Source organism: Gobio gobio, assembly GCF_949357685.1.
Source record: "Gobio gobio genome assembly, chromosome: 1".
Classification (NCBI taxonomy): domain Eukaryota; kingdom Metazoa; phylum Chordata; class Actinopteri; order Cypriniformes; family Gobionidae; genus Gobio; species Gobio gobio.
The window spans coordinates 42,542,546-42,565,464 of NC_137097.1; the positions used below are offsets into that span (position 1 = coordinate 42,542,546).

General features: G+C 39.6%; 2 protein-coding genes across 8 annotated transcripts in view; both read right to left on the bottom strand.

Moving 5' to 3' along the window:
- The window catches only part of hoxb3a (homeobox B3a), a 52,025-nt gene that overhangs the window by 10,480 nt on the left and 18,626 nt on the right, over positions 1-22,919 (bottom strand). Inside the window, exon 1 of one of the 7 annotated variants that reach the window (XM_079828076.1) lies at positions 1,509-2,128. The gene's annotated coding sequence lies outside the window, so the exon portion shown is untranslated. Of the gene's footprint in view, positions 1-689; positions 1,113-1,508; positions 2,129-4,321; positions 5,534-8,447; positions 8,631-13,525; positions 13,729-22,919 lie in introns of those variants that run through there. The other 6 variants (XM_079828078.1, XM_079828081.1, XM_079828079.1 and 3 more) reach the window with 6 other exon arrangements.
- On the bottom strand, positions 15,064-18,298 carry hoxb4a (homeobox B4a). The gene is made up of 2 exons (XM_079828168.1): positions 17,783-18,298; positions 15,064-16,790 (listed from the first exon to the last, which is right to left on the bottom strand). The coding sequence occupies exons 1-2, from the start codon at positions 18,204-18,206 to the stop codon at positions 16,474-16,476; spliced, it is 741 nt and encodes a 246-aa protein (XP_079684294.1). The 5' UTR covers positions 18,207-18,298; the 3' UTR covers positions 15,064-16,473.

Below are 22,919 nucleotides of genomic sequence, written 5' to 3' on the forward strand. Positions count from 1 at the left end.
ATAACAAGATCTCCTGGCCTTGTTATAAAGAATGGCCTACCTTTCAGTTCTACAATATTATGCAATTATATAATGGTATAGTTACATAACATCCCAAGACAATTGACATAATAATAATATAAATAATAATAATAATAATAATAATAATAATAATAATAATAATAATATAAATAATAATAGTAAATAATAATAATATAAATAATAATAACAGTAATAATAATAATAATAATAAATAACATTTAAAACACAATCATCATACATATATTACGAAAGATATATTTTTTTAAAATAAACACAACAAGCGACCACGTTCGGCGACCATTGAGAAAACGAAAACCATAAAGCTCGAGCCCCACCATTCTGGTATAAAATCCGCCCATAAACTTGACAAACGGTCCTTAATCCAAACGGGTGCCCTGGAGGACCGAAAAATGGATATATATAGCCTATATATATATATATATATATATATATACAGTAAGCGATAGCCTGAACTGAAATGGAATGAAATGGCCTTGCTGGTCTGCATAGCAGCGCTTATTAAAAGTGGAATAAAAACGTTGGACGGTTTCGTTCGCCGGCTCGTGACAGCTACCCCAAACACATAAATCAAAACGAGGATTCCCCCGACCTCCCCGACTCTGCGGCCTACAGCGCTATAAAGTTATTTATTGCATCCCCGCACTTACGCACGCCGTTGGCTCGATTCCATTCCCAGCACCCGGGCCCGTTTCTACCGCTGTTGTCCGGGTATTTTTGGGTCGATTCGTCCCCGGTAACACGCCAGCGACCCGCAGCCTTGCTGGACTAACCTAAAGTTACCTATAAAGTGAAGGGTGCTCGTGCCCCAGCAAGCAGGAACGCTGCTGCTCTCAGAACAAAGGGAGGAGGCAGCTCCCAGCCAGAAGAGCTGATGAGCCAATTTTTAGTGAGGAAAATAGAATAGAAAGCAACCAGAGAGCAACGGCTTAGCCGAACCAGAACCAGTTTCTCCTCTGCCACACGGAAAGCGTTCCAGTAGGCTAGTGTATAATTATTGTTCAGGCTATCGAAGGCTCGGAAAGAAAACAACAGCCGGATTCACGTGCGCTCATTACTGCGGACTTTGCAACAAAGGGCTCCTGCATCATTTATATAAATGCATATTAAGTGGATGCACGGGCAGTGGGAGATTGTGTTCGGTTTGTCAGACCGTTTAAATATAGCAGGAGCTACTCTCACACTCTGCATAGTTCACACTGTGAACTCATTTGCACCCATGTCTGCTCACTTACAAAACAGTTATGCTACATTTTAACTTTATTATCTCTCTCACCCTTGGATATTGCACCACCCATTTGTATGGCCGTAGCCATCTGTAATATAGATCTTCGTTTCAAAAATATATGCAACACGTATGTACGAACATATAGTAAAACACGCGAAACTAAAAGAGGCGCACGGCGTGGCTTTGACAGATTGGCACTGGGTTTGCAGCTTGACCTTTCCGTGGAGGTGCGATAACTCACCAGATTAATGATCAGTCAGAGGTACTTTGGAATCCCCTTGTAATGTCTTATATTTATGCATTAATCTCCCGTCCTGTACGTCCACAGGCTCTTGAGAAGCACGTATAGCACCTTCTGGAAGTCAGCGCAAAGCCGACCTCATCCCATTTGTTGTGTAATTTACCGGGCGGTTGTGAACTGGCTATTTAGTAGTGACTGGGCGATACCATAAGGGCCCTCTTTCCAAATCCAAAATAATGCCCTGAATCCTTTGCTCACGTGACACGCATGCGTCAGAATGTCTATTTGAAGTCTTTTCCTATAGTCTAATAATTCCAAAAATAGAAAATATGCATTCTCATTCATAATCCAACCAATCGCAATTAATGACTTCTGCCTCGTTTTCTTGAGTGCCACCCAGCAAAAAACACTGATTTCGCCTCCCCATCACAGAAATGTTGAGCTTTCATCAAGTCCGTTCGTTGGATTCCTGTGCTTTGAAAAGTAATGAGCTTGAACGCTTAGCATACCCAAATGCCGAGAGAGGAGGCTGTTTTAAACTGGGAGCGGCTAGATATGTCTTCTTTTCTCTTGCAGTCTGGCGGATGACATCCAACTTTCAACACCACAAACTTCAGTGTGAGGCCGCTTGATACGTTGGGCCTTCTGTGGCCAATCTTTGAACGATTAAAGGCGTTTCTGCTCTCGAAGGCTGTGGGAATGGGCAGGGGGCTTGGTTTCTGACACCCACGCATATAACATCAACTAAAGATTTCTCGTTCGCCTTGCTGACCTGTGCGCAATGCTCACAACAAAGACTCTCACCGGGAAGAACTTTTTCTCAAATGCGAATTAATCATTATTTATTGCTCTGGAATGAGATCAGGTGGTTTTCTGTGTGTAAATGTTATGTTTGCACTACCTAATCATATATTGTTTAACTGACTCGGTCTAAAGCTTTACCTTGATGGAAATATCCCCCAAGTGGACTTACTGGTGAAGCTTACTAAACGAAACTATACAAACCTGAAGATTACTCATTACTGCGTAACCCTCCATGCTCTAAAAGTACTCATTCAGATGGTCTTATATAAAAGTCAAACTTTCAGCTATTCGACCACAAAGTTAATTTTTAAGAACCATCTGTGCATTGGGTGGATAATGTTTAACTTTTTGAATGAAGACACTGACTGAGGAAGAGACAGGGTCTTTGGGTCAACCAAGGCCCATGCCCCCAGGGTCCCCAAAACTGCCAACTTCACAAATCTGACAAATGAGCAGAGAAAATAAAAATGCACCCTGTTAGAAGTGAAACAGCAGTGGGATCAGTTGGATTTTAACTTTAAGAGTAAAATATAATTTAAATAAGTCATTGAATGGTTTATTTTGTGGACGCTGTTTAAAAGGGCGCTTTAGTAAAGCTACATAACTCCACACCCCACTGCAGCTATTGGTGCCCATGAAAAGTTTTATGACCTAGTTGACAGTCGCACTGTTCTTTGAAACTGCTCCCTCTTACTAGTCCACTCTCTTTACTGTCAGTGATTTATGATAAAATCAATTAAATTATATCCACTTAGAGTTTTGTGGTTTTATTCAGACCTGTACGCTAGTTAACGGAAACCGCTGGTCACAATTTCACTTTTGGGTTAACGACCATCAAGACAACAACAAGACCAAAAGTAGGCCTAGTACTTAGAGAAGAGATTTTTCAAAACGTGTAAGAACGCGCAGATTGACTCAGAGGGCTGATTTCTGAGCTTGTAGAAATTTTTGATGCACATGTCTGCAAATGACAACGTAGTTTTTACATGTTTGATGTCAAACATTTGTGTCAGAACCTTTAAATTATTTATAGTCCACTTTTGTTAACATTTAATTATATTCTGTCCTCCACCTAGGTTATAAACAATAGCAAATTTATCCCGTCTTAATTCAAACAAACCACATAATAGACAAAAGTTTTACGCAACAGATATTTTTTCAAGTTATATATATTATATTATATTATATTATATTTAATTTTAAATTTAAATTTTCACCTAAGTTAAAACTTCATCGCTTCTAAATTGATAAAAGACACATTTGTTATAACTACACCGTGTATCAATAGTAAAATGTTACTAAGCTATTCGAGAACGAAAATTGTTTTTTGTTGTTTGTTTTTTTTGTTTTCTTCCATGTTTAAGCGACCAAGGGGCAGGGGACACAGAAGAGACATTATGTTTCAAAATAGCCGACTACCTTGAGGCCATATTTGAATTATTAGTCGCACTTATATTACCTTTGACAGCTTGCGCGTACTGTAGGTTTTAGGGACACCAAATCGTTTTTACAAGCAGCAAAATTGAAAGATAATCTAAACTAAATGGCTATAAGGCCATTTTGGGATACCTGTGGCGCGTTCAATAGAGAGCAGAGCAAAGGTAGAAATTAGGAGCTGTTAGTCGATTAAGCAGCCTTCTATTTTGGTCATAAATCTGTCGTCTTTTTCCACTTTCAGACCTCGCGAATCTCCACACTTTTCCAATCAGTAAGAATGTGAGAAATTAGTCTAACTGATGAAAAAAGGAACGTTACAGAACCACAAGAGTAATACAAGAAATGTAGTGAAGTATTTGGGGAATGAGCCAACTTTTAGCCCTCATCGGTTACCAATTTGAAGGCAAGTGTCTCCAGTTGTTTGAAAACAAAGAAAAAAGTTTTCGAAGTCGGGCACACCCAGGGATGACTCTAGGTCACACAACGGATAATTAATGACTTGTCGGCAGAAGAGCTCGGGACACAAGGAAGAACCCAGGCATGCGGCATCATTCGAAGCTTGCAAATCTTACCTGACATCCAGCATTCCTCCCGGTATCTCCGCAGAAAATGGGCCTTTGTTTTTGGAATATTTACGACAAACCACGGAACAGATTGGCTTCCATGAAGGGGTTGTTTTATAGATTTGAAATGTTTGATGTTCGATGCGAGAAGGTAACGTTTTATTGCTTCCTTATCGATTTAAACGTTTGCATAAAACAATAAAATGAGGCTACTTTGTGGATCACAGCGTTCACATGCGCGTCGGGGACTGCTAATGCGCGCACAGCTCCACTCAGGCGTCCACAATCCCAATACTCCGGGAGCTCAACGTTTTTCCTTCAGCCGAACCCCAGGCTTTGAGTCTTAGCGTGTGACTGCTCTGGAGCACCACTCACCGGCAGGAGAAAGATTCCACCTCTAGCCTCAAGCTGTCTGATTGCCTCTCGCTGCTTGCGTGGAGCAGGGTGGATTGACACGGTGAACTAGTGAACCAGTGGACTGACAGGACACACAGGGTGGAGAAGCCAACGGGGTTCGATTGTCCAATAGGGGACTGCACGGCTACGGGGCCAACACATGGGCCATATGGTTATTGCAACCTGCAGGCTTCGGCAAGGGCGAACACGGTCAACCTCATTCCGATAATTGTTCCCTTTCCTGTAGACATCCAACACGTTTCTTGTCTCCGTTTTTATTTTAAGGGAATGATGCCAAATTCCAATAGATAGAAAAGTCGTTATAGGCTACTTGCTATTTTTTTGAGTTTACAAAAAAGCTCACGCAGTATTTCATCTGGTAGGTCTGACTTCAGTAGATTTTGTTTTGCTAACTTTGCTCTAATGCACATTTCCTGCATTCACTAGAATTACATTACAAACCTCCAAGATAAGTCACTGCACTTTCGGCTTTCGTTCTTCGAGGCTTTTGTGTGCTAGGTTGTACACTACCCACGCAGAGATAGCAGAAAACAACAGGCGCGTGCGCTCTCTCTCACACACATACACACACACACACACACTCTGTGACATAGACGGAAGTTCAATTATAACTATTTAAAAGTGTGATGATAATATCCATGCTATTTTTAGCCACTGCATAAAAAGGTAGACGCTGGCTCGAACATTTCCGGCTGAATTCTCTTATCGCGCTCCCCCATGCTCCTCAAATGGATGAAAATCCCGCGTGTAGCCTCTGGATAGCGTTTCTCTGCTCATTTTTCATGTGCTTTCAATCGTTGCTCTGTGTAGACCGTTATGAATTAGAGAGAGGTTTGATATTGATTTATTTCCAAATGGGTAATTATTCGTGCATTAGGAGACAGGGGAAACACCTGGAAAACTCACCTAAGCTAACATAAAATAAATCGTAGCTACGTACAACTGCTACTGCTGGCCTAATAAAACGACGAATCCAATGAAAGACAAAAGGACTTAAAGATTCAGTATGGGACCAAAACATGATTTAGCCACCATGCTTAGTGACAGTTGAATGTCCAAGCTGTATACTGGCTATGATCGTTAAGTGATAGCGAATACACAAATGTAATTGTTGAACATCAAACTATGATCGTTTAGTGGTACAAATGTACAACATTCAAAGTTATGTGCATTTATTTACTGCATATATCTAGTATTCCACAGAAAACGGGTGGGTTATCTAGCCATGCCGGAGTTCCTTAATAATAATAATAATAATAATAATAATAATAATAATTATTATTATTATTATTATTATTATTATTATGTCTGCTCTATCAATTGTGGTAATGTTTGCTTTAAATAAGTCAAAATAATAGAAGGTTTGAAGACTAAATTGCGAAACAGCAGCTTAGTTTATACATCGCTCCATCTTGTTAGTGTACATTTGAATGCAATAAGAGGACAATATGGCCGACATCCAATCCAAAGACTGAGGAAACTCGCTAGTGATGAACTATCGGAATACTGTCTGATAACAAGAAAAAAGGCCAACAAGCATTTGCTTTCTTTATGGGAATTTAAATTACACAAATTAACACGATTTTAATGCTGAAATGTGCATTACTTGTAATCCTTACGGCTGGTATACAAATATTTAAAATGTAGCATTTTAGGCTATTATTGTCAAATATAATGTTTTAATCGTTATTAAGTTAGTGTACAGGATACACATTTGGTTACATTAAAAGTATTTAATCTATATCACTGACACTTTTATGATAAACTTAACTGTATAACTTCACTTGAACACTTTTTTCTGCACAAATATGGGGACTCTTAATGTCTATCCAAACTGACTGGCATTTTGAATCATTTATTCAACCTCGGCTGTCACTAAACACGTGCAATCAGATATGAGATCCGCCTGGCGAGTCCCTGCACGAAAAAAAGTCCCATCTTTTCACCCCCTGCGCATCTTCCAAAATGAGCTTGGATATTGTTTTTGACACAGCGCCGGGCAACAAGGAGCGCTGCTGGAATTATACATTTTGATGGTGCTCGCCATGCCGGTGTGCCCATTAATATTTGATAGGAGCCAAGGAGTTATTCTAATTTTGCTACACAAAGGTTTGTGCTACCCAGGTGGAGAGGATGTGAATAAAAACAGTTGCAATGCTATAAAGTTAAGGGGCAAAGCGTCCCAGCACTCCATTATTATTATTGTTATTATTATTATTCCTGCTGATCGGTTATTGCTGTTACCAGTAACATTAACATTTATCGTTTTCCCCCTTAAGCTCATAGATTACAATTAATGTTTTTTTTATGCATGTATGAATGTATGTTTTTATGTTTGTGTGAATAAAATAATAAAGGTCGATTAACCTCTTTGTTTGTGGACGTATTCTTCAGCGGCGCATGTGCATTGCACAATTATTGCCATCTCTACGAAATAACATTAACACGTCATAAACAAGATTTACTACAGGTAAAGTCGCTCACTTGACAAGCCTCCTCCTCGTGCACAGATAAGGAGGGGGGAATCCAGTTCAAATAGCATGCCAGCCAATAAGGCAGATTTCTGTGTTATTCTTTCAGTTTCACAGTATTAAAATCACTTGTAGAAAAAAAAACTTGTAACAATAAAATGGCCATTGAAAGCCTTCTGTAACTGAAGCTAGCTTTATCTTAAATCAGGTAATGTCCGTCTACTAAGTGTTTCCCACATAAAGAATAAAAAATAAAATCACACGATCTTCTTTGTGTCAGTGACCCTCTTTCAGCTTAAGGGCAATTCAATCTCTGTCAGTGTTCTAGTTACGAATAATCTAAAGCAGTAGCTGCCCCTTTCTACTCAGTAAGTACTCCAATTAGGTTTTTACACCATGAAGAAAAACAGCTGCAGTCCAGGTATGAGACCCCTGGCTATGAGATTCCTAGCGGGCGCGGACACTTTTATGAGATTTACAAGGCGACGAGGCGTTCCCATTTTGCCAAATTTAAACAAATCTTCCCTTAATAGGTAATTGCATATTCAGTAACTCAAGACCTGCAGCTACTTCATATTAGCCGCTGATCCATTGTCGTAAATCGTTCGCGATAATCAACTCGGGAGGCTTAAAGATGAGGGGAGAGAAGGCGAAAGCGAAGGGTTCGCGGGCCGTTTTCGAATCAGAAGTCGGCGAGCCTTAACGGTAATCCGGGGAATCTCTTCCTCGTTCCCGCATATCGTCGCTCGCCCATCATTTTCAAAGAGAAATGATTTATCGCGCAGACGGCCATAAACAACACAACTCCCTCACAAATACACAATGGCAGCCCCGCTGCCGCTGACACACATATCACTATAAATCAAGCGAAGTAGCTGGCTGAAAAGACGGTACAGAGAGTGAGAGAGAGAGAGAGGGGGACATGCAAAGGAAGGGAGAAAGATGGTTTATGTGGGACGGTGAGGAAAAGAAGAGAAACACTCTGCTTTTCAAAATATATGTAGTGATATGAATGGAGTACGCTGTAATGCAATGACATGTAGCATCACTCCTGTTGGCAGCTGAATTCAAACGATGGAATGGGTTTGTGAGACATACATGCATGATGACAAGGGATGGCGAGGATGAGTATTTCTGGACGATATTTACCACAACACCACAAAACAGCAAATAAATGCAAGGAGTCGGGTAAGCCTGGAACGGTGGCGGCGGTCGAAGTGGCGTTCCCCGTTTCCTCGTATACTCACAAGCTTCGCACGGTGAGACGCTCCCCCGTCCAAATTTGTTTTATTGCAGCCTCCGTGAGGGTCTCTGCCTGTGCTTTTTTTCGCTCCGCTATAGGGCTTGTTTTTAAAAGGACAGTTGAATTTCACGTCAGACACTAGGAGACCATGTCTGCGATATTCCTGACGAATACATATCTATTCTGCAACCACTGCATTAATTATTTAATGAATCACGTGACCAGGAGGGGGATGGGGGCACCACGGCTTGCACGCTCGCGGGATTACTATGACCCAACACTCCACAGCTACACTACATGCTGTTCTGTTCTTTTTATTCGTAAAATGAAATTCTTCATACTATTCAGGACAAGGTAAATAAAAAAAGTTTGTTACGGTACGAACGTAGCCTATATGTGCACGGTTACCTATATGGTAGGCATGGATAATCATAATGTGTAAATTTTTAAGTGGTACAAGTTTTATAGTCTTTTATAACGCCTAGGTATTTTATTACGGACATTTTTATTAAATTGTGTTTTGAATTCAGATTAGTTCCGTATTACGTTCCAATGAAGCAGCTTATTTTTGTAATCAGCAGATTTTCAAGTTCAATTATTGTCTTTGGTGTTATATTTATGTCTTGTTTTATTTATTTGTAACTACTTTGAATATGCATTAAAATAATGATAAATAAAATAAGAGACTCTCACTCTCTCTCTGTGAAGAAATTCTTACGCTAACAAGCACTCTGATGAATGGCTGTTGGCATTACAACTGATATCACATACCCAATTTTCATCACGGATTCTTTGCCAGCTTATTTAACACTACAACAACGCTTTTGACATTTTATCGAAATTAAGTCAGTTTAACGGTTTAAACATTTTCAATGCAGAGAGCACATTAGTTACAAGTAAGGAGATTTATAGATGTTTTTCCTACATTTAACTATCAAACTGTTATTTTGTATTATTATTATTATTATTATTATTATTATTATTATTATTATTATTATTATTATTATGATATAGTTGTTAGGCTGTTCAAAAACAGGTAACTTACGACAGATAAACGGAGAAAAAATTATCTTGTGGAGACCCTTCTGCGAGCCCTAAGCAACAATGGTAGGGATGCCCTTCTGCACAGCGCTGAGGCAAAACGGAAACAATAGACCTGGAGCTGAGTCAAAAGAAACGGAGCAGTACAGAGACTTTGAAGGTCAAACAATAGCCTGACTTGCTGTGTGCTTATAGAAGAAGTATAGCAAAGAATCTGCACCATCTTTTCTATGGCTAATATCAGTCAAAACAGCTCGAAGGAACGAATAAAACGCGCGATTAAAGTGTAGTCAGCAGTGTAGCCACAGTTTTATCAAATGCAATTAGACTATAATTTGCCAAAGAAGTGGAATGCAATAAAGATAAGCTTTGTGTGCAATTGAATCTCTTCCATTTTCTTCGGCAATTTGCAATTGAATCTTTGCATTTTCTCGTATGTAAGATAGTTGTGGTGGTGTAAATACAAACAAAAACATATATGAACATGGCAATATGTGAATTACATCAATGGTAACATTAAAGCACAACTGTCTATCAAGATTAAAGCGTATATGCATCGGCGTTTACTGCTTTGGACGAATGAAAGGGAATTGTGTGATTCAAAAATTGGTAACGATTGCACATGTGCATTGTTTTTGAAATATGGTACTTTGTTACATATAATCCACAATACATCTTTCAGGTTTATATAAAAAAAAAACTATACGGATAATTTAATAAAATTTGGATATACATGAAGGCTAGTAATTCTGACAACAGAAATAATGCCTAATAATAACAAATTTGAATTCAATTAATTATAAGATTATGATAATAGAAATGCATAATAAAAGAAATCGTTCTAAAGTTCAACTCGATTGTTTTGTCCTCGCATGTCTTTAAATTATTATTGGGCAATGAGTAGAGTTAAAATCCGTATTTCAATTAGTGGCCAAATCATCTGAAAATAAAAACGAAATAACATATATATATATATATATATATATATATATATATATATATATATATATATATATATATATATATATATATATATATATATATATATATATATATATATATCTTTTATATATATATAACCAAAATCATTTAAAAAGTTCAAATGAACGTTTAAAAATGGAAAACATTCAAATTACATTATAATTAAAACCTGTATAGCTTTTTACAATTGCAGGTAATACATTCACCTTACTGGATGTAATATTTACTGAACGTGCATCAGCAAGACCAACAATAATGATAATAAAACATCCGGTTTCATTATTATTATTATTATTATTATTATTATTATTATTAGGCCTATTATTATTATAGAAAAAGAGAGAGAGCTCAGATTATAAAGAGAAATCAGTGAATGGATATTCCAGATTTTGCAGGCGCTTAAGTAAACAGAACGTTTGGCTAAAGGCTAGGTTTATACAGAGCGGCGGAGATTGATTTACGGCACTGAGCATACCCTCTTTTATTGGGGACTGTAAATCTGTCAAAAGCGACAGAACGCGTAGCCCCTTTAAAAAATTATATTATTTGATAGGGATAATTGCAGGACAGCGGCTTGTTGAGGTCACCATGTGCATTTTTCATATGTCGTGTTTGTTTGTTTTTGTTTGTTTGTTTTTTCTTGCAAACCGGACAAGAAAATTAATTAATTTATATGGACTCAAATTGTGTAGCCTATTAAATGTAGAGTTATTATTATTATCAATAACAATATTTTTTTCTATTTCCACATGATATCAGCGAACTTAATTATTTTGACTGTAATATGTGGTAGGAATCGCGGCAGCATGTGCGCGAGCTGTTAGTTGCACATTACATGAGAAGCCACGTTTTCTGAAGCCAAGAGTAACAAATAAAGCACCTGAATATTCCTCTTTAGTGAGCTAACTCATTACTCTTCGCTATCTCAGGAAATAATGGAATCTGTATCGCAGCAACCATTCAGTTAAATATTAATATCGAATGAAGAGGAGCCCAGTTGGAGAGATACGGAGAGTTAAAGAAATAAATGCACGCGTAATCTGCATTTTTCAAAACAAGAGATTAAACATATTTACTAAATAGTTGTAGTAGACCATGTGTAGATGGGTAATATTACAGTAATATTGATGAAATAATAGATTAGTAATGCGGTAGAAAAGGGAGGGGTTGCGTTTTGCTGGCAGTGTTAACAATAGTGATTTGCCTTACTTAATATGTGTCTCTTTAAAACACACACACACACACACACACACACACACACACACACACACACACACACACACACACACACACACACACACACAACGCGCGCGCGCACGCACACAGGCTCTCAGCCCAGGCCCACAAAGCTGGCGCGCGCGGGCCATACATCTCTGTGACTATGCGTTGCTGACCTCCGCTCCGCGGCTTTTCACAATAATAATTCAGCAATGCGCAAGGGCTATTTGTTTCGCAATTAGCGGCGTGAGCTAAAACAGGCACCACACCATCACATCAGCGTTACAAGGCCAAGCGGCGAGCTTTCCAACAAACCTTGAAGGAGGGAGTGGAGACCAGAACAAGGAGAGCAAGAAGGAGGGGGCTTATACATGATACAATGCGAGGCGTTGTCACACAAAATAGCCATCATATTTCTGAAGCGGAAGGCCCTTTTGGCCTCCCTCACAATGTTACAGCTACTAAAATACATATAAAGGAAATCGTAAAGTAATCTCGCCGTGTGTATTCTGCAGGTCTTGACACGCATGGTGACTATTCGGGCCTTTCTAAAGTGGTTCAAACCAAAAGACGGGAGAGATGTTTAAGGATGGGTCTTTGCAAGGCCACGACTGATGTTGTTTTAAGGGCCCCCGATAGTTTACTAGACTGTCTGAGGGAAGAGATAGCACGGTGCCCTCGGGTTACAGTGCCCTGGCCGCGCTGTTATGACAAACTCGCCCTAGGGCTTTGTTGACCATGTAACACGTAGCGCTGTCCTGTCCGCGCCGGGTCAAGGGTTTCAGAAGGGTCAGTCTGAGCCTTCGCAACAGACCTAATCGGTCAGAAAAACGTGTCCTCTAGTTGAACCCATTGCTGCCATTCTGCCTGCCTGCTGCAAGAATCGATTTTTTTATGTCATCCCTCAACTTCCCTCAATATCGGTTTCTATATTTTTGTCTTTTTTGCCACGCTTCATGCCACATAGGTCCGCAGAGGGAGGCGAAAGCCATAAACCAGAACCACTGGCCTTTTCTTCAATAGCCTATACGCACAAGAGATTGATTTGCAGGGGTTAAATGGCGGTGAGCCCGTATAAGAGCATTCGTGCTCATCTAAGCACACAACATGCAATTGAAGCAATTTGCTACAAGTCGTTTGTTTTAGGCAAATAGTTGCTCTCGAGACATTCTCTTTGGTGCATTTCATTCCTGTCTGACCAACAGAGCATCGCATAATTTATTCTCGAGACCGGCCGCTTTGCACCTGTGGCCACCCAAGCTCTCTGATGGGATAAAAGGCGTTTTAAGGTGGGGAAACATACACATGGGCACACAAACAAAATGATATGCAAAGGAAATAAAGTGCCATTAACAACAGCCATTAGGGCAACATGTTATACTCGCAGATGGGAGATGTCTTACAAATTGCATATCCAGATTTGCTCACATGTATATATGGCACAATGCAACTCATGCATATTCACAACGTTGATGGAAGACACATGCGCGTTCACGCGCACTGGAACGGACAAACAGTTGCTGACGTGCACATTCGATTTTTTTTCTCGATACCTTCAGGGCCAACACCCACAAATACACCATCTAGCATTTCTACAGATGTGGTGCTCAAACACGAAAAGGTAAACATTCTACCACTTTAGTTGTGATGGTACACACCTAGAAGTTATCACAAACACACGACAGCCGGTTCCCAAACGCTACCCTTTCTGTCAAAGCAGCCATAAAATCCATCCGTGCCACAACACGACAAATGTGCCTCTGCTACCCAACTGTGAGAAGGCCATAAAGCAATAAAACTCAAAGCACTAAAAGTGCTGCAAATAAAACAAAAGTACTGTACCTTGAACGCTGCCATCTCTCGTCCTGCGAAGATTCTCACTCGTGCTAACATTTTCAAGAGATTCTTCATGGGACATCCCTCGCCAAAAAGTTTTCTTGTGGCATGACTTGGTGAATAGAAGATGGTAGAGAAGGGAGGGGGGATGTCTTCAAGTGCCCTTCAAGATTTCACTCCCCTCCTAGCAGAAGGTCCGAGCAGTTGTGCTGCCGAATGACAATAGGAGAGAAGACTGGTTTAAAGAGAAGCGGTGATTAATGATTTTTCTGTATAATTCTCACATTTTTCTTTAGGCTTCTGTCTGCAAATAATAGCGGTGAACTTTTGAGGCCCTCAAAAGAAATCTGTTCACTCCTATTCAAACCAATGTGGCAGAAAGGGTTTTTTTTCTCTCTAAAAAAATAAATAAAATATGTGTGACAACAATAGAATTCCAGGGTCTATACAGATGCCACACACAAATGCATCCATTTAAATTCTAGAGTACCTTTTGAAGAGACACAAGTTTAAAAATACATCTCACTTTGGAAATAAGATGTGGGCCTAAATCACAACATGGTAGATAGGCTATATAAGGTTTATTTAGCTGTGCTAAATATTTATGCCACTTTATTAGCTCTCAATAAATTGCCGAAAAATGTGCACATTCAACAAATTTAACTAGAGAGTGGACCTGATACGGTTTTACTGCCTCACATTTTTACTTTTTGAAGTGTTTGACGTTATGTCCAGACAGCATTTCATAAATAAAAGGGAGAAAACAGACAAATGGCTTTAGCGGGCTGTGTGGCGAAAGGCCTCTCTGATATCAACAAGCAAGTAATAGAAAATCTTCACGGTGCCATGGAATGCTAGCAGACCAATTTAAGGCCATACTTTTGTGTAAAGTTCAACGCCAGCAAACGGAATGTTATTTTCTCCGGCTCTATATTTTCAATACCTGCTCTGAGAAAAGAAAATGAAAATTAATACAAGGGCTGCGCCTTCCAAAAGAAGCCATTTGTCTTCTTGATTATCTATTTGGTTGTCAGGGTTTGAGCTATGGCACCGACCCGCTCCTTTGTAATATAAAAAACACACAGCTTGCGCTGGCAAACAGTCGCGAAACTGTTGTGCAAGAATTACACTCATTAAAGCATTAAAAGCCCACGAGCCGAGAAACTATTTAACTTCTGCTTTTTTTCTAACATGGATCCATATTTTTAGGCGCATTCACGGCGTCGTTGAGCAGAGGGGTCGTGCACCGTTAAATTAAGGAGAGGCGAGACAGAAAGGAAGGTTTTTGTGATTTAGAATAAGATTACAAGGCGTAATGTACCGGGATTACTCGCAATGCAGCGATATAAATCACCAGAGAGATATGCAGAGATCTTCAAGACAGGCGAGTGCTACAAGGCTAACGAAAATGCACAGTGGCAAACCAAATACAATTAAATTGTGTAGCAAAACACAATAGAAGATGGTATCCACCTATATAAGAAATATGCATTTAAAATAAGCTTATCTGGCTTTAAAATACACAAGAAGACATGACACATGAAGAAAGAGTATAATTTTCCGCCATTTATTAAATTTCTAGAGCTATTTACATGTAACAAAGGTAAACAGTGAAAGGTACAAGCAGAAAGAAGACAAAATACAAACAAATAGGAGGGGAAATTTACAATTCATCAGCGAGAAAACTGATCTTTGGAATGTAAAAAAATATATAATAAAATGTAAATTAATAAAACAAAAGAAAGAAAGAAAGAAAGAAAGAAAGAAAGAAAGAAAGAAAGAAAGAAAGAAAGAAAGAAAGAAAGAAAGAAAGAAAGAAAGAAAGAAAGAAAGAAAAAGAAAGAAAGTGTGGTATGTGCGCATGTCTATGTACCATAAAACAAATTGAGGGTGGTAATGACATAAAAAAAGAATAAACGAAAATATAGTGTATTTACTCATGCAATATACGCACATTTGCTCTATACAACCCTGGCCACACTTAACTTAAATTTTATTTAAACTTACAAAAATGCTGAGATTAGCTATTGCAGATATTTGCCATTAAGTCAAAGGAACTTAATCTGATCACTTCATAAAACTAGACAAAAAAATACAATTGAGGTAATTTAAATAGTACTTAGCAGTGCTCTCATTAAAATGCTTTGCGTTGTACCGGTTTTGGTTATACATATCTAGCCATCCAGCTTCATTGAACCTTTATATTATATTTAATACGACTAAAAACTAATTAGTAATTTGCTGTTCTTAAACTGAAATGCGCTAAACAGGCGAGTGAAACGTCCCTGTATTTGTAATGAGCGACAAATGGACCACACGCACAATAACCCTCAGTCCCATCGGCATTGCGTTCGAAATGCAAATAGCAAATGCAAAATAACCTAATTGCTACAAAATACAAAACTTCATATCAGTTGAAAAACACTCGGCTAGTTATTTTTAAGCCTGGGGAATAAAGGGAGTTAGAAAAGGCTTCTTGACAAAACAGAGAGACTCATTTATTAAGCACAACGCTAGACGTCGAGGTAATGGGCAGGCCTACGGTTCATCCTTTGTACCACAGAGTAAACATGACAAATGGGGCCGAGTTTGGCGTGATTAAAGATGAAACACGGATCCATCTTCACCCAATCTGAAAACTATCTGCCGCCTTCTGTGCTTATGGAAGGGGCGAGTGAGCAGGAAAGGCGTGCAGGATAAAAATGGGAACCAGACTGGGAAGGCAACCCATCTATAGTAGCATTTGAGTTCGAGTCTTCAGTCTCTTCACCCATTTTTAGTGTTAAAAAGATGAACATGTTCTTTGCTCCTTCACCCCACAGCTTCCTCGTATTTTTCCCTGTAATTAGAGTGCAGGAGAGAGAGTAAGGAGGCATAACGCGGGTAAAATCCACGTTCTACACTCCATAAAATTAGATTTTATAATTGTACGTGTTTTGGGCAACAGTGGAGGGCTATAGACTTGGCGGAGGTCCGCTAGCTCGGTTCTGATTGCTGCCCAATGTCGGGCCGCCGCTTGGATTAGTGTTGGCAGAGTTGCTGCGTATTTTGGTGTTGGGAAGCTTATGGTCCTTCTTCCACTTCATGCGCCGGTTCTGAAACCAAATCTTAATCTGTCGTTCGGATAGGCATAGTGTATGGGCAATCTCCACCCTCCGTCTGCGGGTCAGATAGCGGTTGTAATGGAACTCTTTCTCCAATTCCAGGACTTGCTGCCGCGTGTAAGCTGTGCGTGAGCGCTTTGGTTCACCCCCTGAATAGTTCGGGCTCACTGTTGGGATACAGAGAGCGACACGTTACAAAAAAGTATAACACTCGCGCACACACAGCCCCATACACACTCACATGTATGTACACTCCAATTCATGAACAATCACATCCACACACACACACACACACACACACACACACACACACACACACACACACACACACACACTAATATAGGCTAGTGTAATATATTGTTTTATAACTTGAAGAAAATCCGCTCGTAATTACAAGTGTATGTGACTGTTAAAATATTATATTATGCAAAATGGTAATAAGGTTTGGGACAGTCAGTGACATTAGGCTAATTCCCAGACTTCATGGCTCAAAATAAGTCAATAATGGCAGCCCCAGATACAACAATAGGGGTTTTTCATTTTTGTATAAGAAATCCTCAAATAAATACATATTCAGCAATAACACTACAAGGAAACAGCATAATCTATAGTTGGGCGACTAATGTTAACCCGTGATTTTGCGTTTGCCCCCTTTTCAACGCACACCATGGCAGCTCTATGAGTACATGCACTAATTATCGCGGAATAATAGTTCATAAAAGAGTCCGGCTGTTTGTATTACCATTAATGTTTTATTATCGTCCTCAAACTATGAATATTTTAGCTCCCATAAGTTTTTTTAACCAACAATTGTGAAGTGGCAGTGTAAAGTACACATTAATCCGTCCAGTCACTTAAAATCAAATTACTAAAACATAAAACTTAACTTATGGATTACATGAGAACTCATAAACCTCTTCGCGGGAAGAAATTAGAACGAGAAAGTTGCATAGACGCCGAAAGAGCTTAAAGAAGGAGTGCAATAAAAATTTATGGAGGGTGTAATTATATTGCCCTGCAAACAGACGATCGTAAATCTCGACCAAGGGCAACTTCATAAGGGGAGCAATAGATTTAACGCCGGACATTAGGCTTTTTAAAGTGGCTGAGCTGTCTGCGCACAGAAACGCACTAGTAAGAGAAGTTTAGCTGCACTTACCGATGTTTACGTGGACTTTTTTCATCCAGGGGTATACCACGGGATCTTTTCTTGAGGTGACCGTTGAAGTGTTTTGGCTAGTAGGAGTCTGACCGCAGGCAGGCGGCGGGCTTGGAGTTACCGAGTCGCAGTGATGGCTTGGTTCAGGGAGAGGGGTTGGGAGTGCGGTTGTGGGTAGAACGTGACCTCGTGGAGAAATGACCGCGGCAGGCTGCCCCGTACCCTGGCACGATGAGTAGGGTGGGTCGGCGCAGCCCGACCGCTGGTGGTAGATCGGCTCATGCTGGAACGAGGGGTCTTGCCTCTGGGCGCTGTAGTAGTCCGGAGAGTGACTGGGTAGGTAGTCGCTCTGGGAATATTCCTCGCAGGGTGGAAACTTAGGGTCCACATAGTTGGAGTTGATCAAATAGGAACTCATGGCCATTAATTTCTTTGAATTGCACACAAAATATACTAAAATTTATATGTATCCCTTTACTCGTTTTCCTGTTTCGTTGAACCCTCCTACTTTCTGTCAAGTGAACAAAGTTAAGGGTCCATGTGACATCGTCAGCCAATGGCGTGGATCTTCGCGATTCCCGGATAAGGAAATGGGATTAGTCCGTTTAGATCGTGCTCATCAACTCACATTTCTGAATAGTCCAAAATTCCATACTTTCGCATACGTTGCCGTGCGCTTGATGAGATAGTGAGTGAATCAAAACAATAACAAGTGAAAGCAGACACAGCGAAAATGCATGCTGGATTCTACCAGCCCCACGGAAAGTCACGCCCCTAGTCCCCCTCAGTTCATCTGCACATTTGAGAACATGACTACACCTCTATAAAGAACAGTTCTGATTTGGCGAACTAGAAATACTGCTTAATTTTGGCTAGTGTTCGTGAAACGCGGTACCAGGGGAAAGTGATGCAAGGAAATCGCATTGGCCAAGGTCTTAAATGCACTCGCTAATAACGGTGAGAGAATGGTCGTGGCGTGAGCAGCGTGTCAGAGATGAATCTGGGCTTGTTTAAGATCGATAGAAAATTCATCAACTAATTCAGGTTACAAAGCCCCCTAAATCACAAAGGAGACCTTCTGCATTTAAACGTAGTCTGCAGTCATTCCACTCCAAACAGCGCGTTTATCCTGTATGCCAAATCTACACACAATGAATAGTAATTTATGTGCTCAATTCACTATTAACACCAGCAAATATTTCTCGTTGTTTACTGATAGTGATGTTTAAACACGGCATTCAGATGGTTATAAATCAGTGCAAATCTCTATAAAACTTTTTTTGCTCATTTCAAATTCTTTAAAAGACTCGCAAAATATGACATCATAAAAGCCCTTCAAATCTACACCACAATTTTTAAAATTTAGCTAAGAAAAAACTACTTTCGTTCCTGCTACAATATTTCACTACCAAACAGTCGTAATATTAATAACATTGACAAACCAAAATATAAAAATGTAATCTTCTTTGCCCGTTGAAGTTGAATGTAGCCTATACATCAACTACATACTCCCCTAGATACGAATTTGTGACTGTGCGTCTGTTTACACAAATCCGGATCTACAGGGTATATATAGATGACAGGTATCTTCTTGACAGGTATTGAGAGAGCCTGCTCACCTTGACAGCGCCTTCCCAGTGTCAAGTTGTTGCACCTGGAACAGTCTGCCTCCAAGGATATCAGCAATCTGTCTCGCCACGTAATGGATCGGTGCTTCTTTTATAAACTTTGCTAATGGTTTGTGGTAAACACTGGAGTTTTTTTTTTTGTACATTTCTCCCCTAGCAGTTAAACACACAGCTTAAGAGAGGAAAATCGACCCGATCTATATGGCCCAGAAACATTATTTTCCTACCGTCGAACTCATAGTCTTTGTCTCTTCAATGTATACTGAACAGTCGAAGAGCACAGCTTTGACTTCTAATGTAGCCTACTAATATTTTGTCAAAAACGTTTAAAAATCTGAAAGAAAACAAAACAAAAACAATAACATATGCTATTCTGGCTGGGACGATCGTCTTGAATTTTAAAACGGGTCCTCGGTATCTAACACACAATGCGGGTACAGGCCAGAAAATAAATGCGACCGCGACAGATCTCAATAAAGGTCAAAGAAAGCTGGAGCAGCCACTGGAATAAAACATGTGGGTTTTATGGCACGTCAGCTCTGTTTGCTGCCGACAAACACCAGTCAAACGGCGAATAAATACCGAGGTGAGAGGGTATAAAACAATAAAATATGCACAGGACAATACCAATACCCCCGACACCAAGCAAACCTTTTATGACTCCTTAAACAAGCGTTCTTTCCCCAAACACTCGGCCCATCATTTCATGAAAAACACTCTGAAATAAAGAACTTCTAATTCATTCTATGGAGTTTCTCTTTGTTTGGGATATGCACCGATCATTCCAGGATGTTTTTTAGCTATGCAGAAAAGGTAAGATTTCCTTAGCCTATTTAATTCTACCATAGAACGTAATATAGTGTGAAAGTGAAAAAAATAAATAAAACGTAAACGAAATACTATTTCGATACTACTATATGCTATTTAAAATCATCCACATTAGCTACCTGATTTATTAGAGCAGCAAGCAGTATGTCACTTCAATACAAACATTTCGTTTACACAGCGCAAAATTATTATTGTGGCCAACGAAATTCGCATTGTTCTACGTGCCTAAATATATAGTTAAAATCAACAAGAACCGAGACACAATTGCTAGTAATAATTTTCGTAATTACAGTTAAGCACTAAAAAATACCAAAAAGCTACCATATTTAAATATTTATTTGTCCTTTTCTTTTTATTTAATGATAGGTGCAATTAAAATTCAGCAAATGTCTATTTATCACATCTTAATCTGCAAATCTTAAATCTGCAGGGTTTATGGTCTTTGTTCTGCTGCGGCAAAAACATAGTAGGCCTATTAAATGATTATTAACTTGTTTCCAGAATATACACGAAATTATTGTTTTAGTAATTGTATCAAAATAATATCGAATAGTATCGAAATATTATAGAACGAAGTAAAACCTTTTTTCATTCACTGAGTAGTTAGTATGTGCATAAAAAAACTTGTTTCATATCAAAGAAATCTGTAGCACCCCTAGCGTTTGGCAGTCAAAGCTCTGGCAATTTTTCAAATGGGCCAATGTGCCATGTTCAGTTTTTTCTCAACTTGCCTGCCTCTTTTCTTCTCTCTCAGTTCATTTTGATTGCTGCTTGATATTAATCGTGCCGAACTTCTTGCACCGAAGCACATTAGCATCCATGTCCAGTTGAAATGAAGGCGCTAATAATTTAACCCTTAAATGACTCAGCTTTTACGCATTGAAACTATACAGCTTATTCCACATTTTAGCGATGAAAATTTATCGTAACAGCAAAGGAGAAAGTTCAGCCTTGGTGTCCACTCTAACCCTTTCACCCCCTGAAGTCCCCGACCTCGCCTTCACCCCCGTGAGCCATCTCCTTCTAAAAGCCATAGGGACCTCGAGCCATCTGCCTCATTATGGGGTTAATGTGTACACCGACAGGCATTCAAAGCCGCGGCTCAGAGACTATAGCCAAGGTAAATATTCACCATATAAAACCCACACACGCAACAGTGCAACTCCGTGGGGCTCGAATTCAAAGTCATAACTCCGTTATGATAGGAGGGGGGACCCGTACTCTCGCCACAGTGTGCGCGAGCACGTGGTCCGCCCAAACACCTGCAGAAGAGAGCACGGCGATATGCAAATTAAGCGCCTTTTTCTTTACTTACTTTTTTTACTCTAAGCGTCGCACCTCGCATTTCTGTAGTCTCTCGCCCATATCTCCTCTCCTTTGCGGTACGCGGTCTTTGCAGGGGATATTCGCAGCTCCAAATCCTTTCTTTCCGTTTCAACCGTTCCTGCGAGTCCCTCCGTCAAACCCCCCCTCACTCCTTTCTCCAAAGCCACAGGTTTAGCCCGTGACCTCGCCGTGATACCTTTGTGTGTCCAACTCCCTCTCATTTCCGTGGGTCCCCTCGAGCTCATCTTTAACATCACGCGACGATAACAGACAGGTAGATATTAAAACATCCAAGAAAATCTTCAACCGACTCAAGAGCTCAGAAAAGCAAAAATAAGAAAAAAACACCGAGCCACCAATTTCGAGTCGTATTTTCCGTTTTGACGCTTTATGTTGCTGGCAACAAGAAGGGGCTTTCCCATAGAACGCAGCCATCTCTGTCCTAAAACAACTAAAAATAAAATGCACGTTAGCCCCAAGCCGCTGTGAGCTCTACAATACCATTGGGCGATATAAGGCATTTTGTTGTGGACTCTCAAGTTTTCATATTAATCTCGCACTTTGGCAGTCTTTGTTAAACAGCGAGGCGTGTCACGAGTCCCAGTACATTTTAATATTTGTTAGACGCGCTGACCTCCGGTTCACCCCTTCTCTGGGTCTCTCCCACTCTAAAGTTCTATAGTAATGCATGCATAGTTTGCTCGCTCATATTGAATTGTGCCCAGGTCATTACTTTGAAGAAAAATGGCTTGAGAAAGGGGGTCATTCAAAAAGGCTTTATAACCCACAAATCAGTTCAACCATAGAGTGAGTCTTTATTTTCCTAGTTGTATTCACAACACTAAAAGAGACGGTCAACGTGAATCTAAAATTCCAAACTATATAAAACGAATCTTTATTGGACACTCTTAGAAGTTATGCAATTTGCAAAACGTTAAAAGTTCGTATTTTTTTCTGTTAAAACTATTTATTTGTGTGTGTGTGTGTGTGTGTGTGTGTGTGTGTGTGTGTGTGTGTGTGTGTGTGTGTGTGTGTGTGTGTGTGTGTGTGTGTGTGTGTGTGTGTGTGTGTGTGTGTGTGTGTGTGTGTGTGTGTGTGTGTGTGTGTGTGTGTGTGTGTTAGGCTAATCTACTCGAAGGGTATACGACAAATACCATCATGACAAAAACACACGATCCACATTTACAAATAAATTAATTATATAATTTTAATTATATCAAATAATTGTTAAGATATTATATAAAATAGTTGATAGGGTTGATAACATTTATTAATTAGGAGGAGCATAGGATATTAAAAAAAAACATATATATATATATATATATATATATATATATATATATATATATATATAT

Bases quoted from the DNA above. Each gene is read 5' to 3' on its own strand.
- hoxb4a (XM_079828168.1), bottom strand. From the start codon at position 18,206: ATGGCCATGAGTTCCTATTTGATCAACTCCAACTATGTGGACCCTAAG. The intron at 16,791-17,782 runs GTAAGTGCAGCT...GTATCCCAACAG, and splicing joins AAAAGTCCACGTAAACATCG to TGAGCCCGAACTATTCAGGG.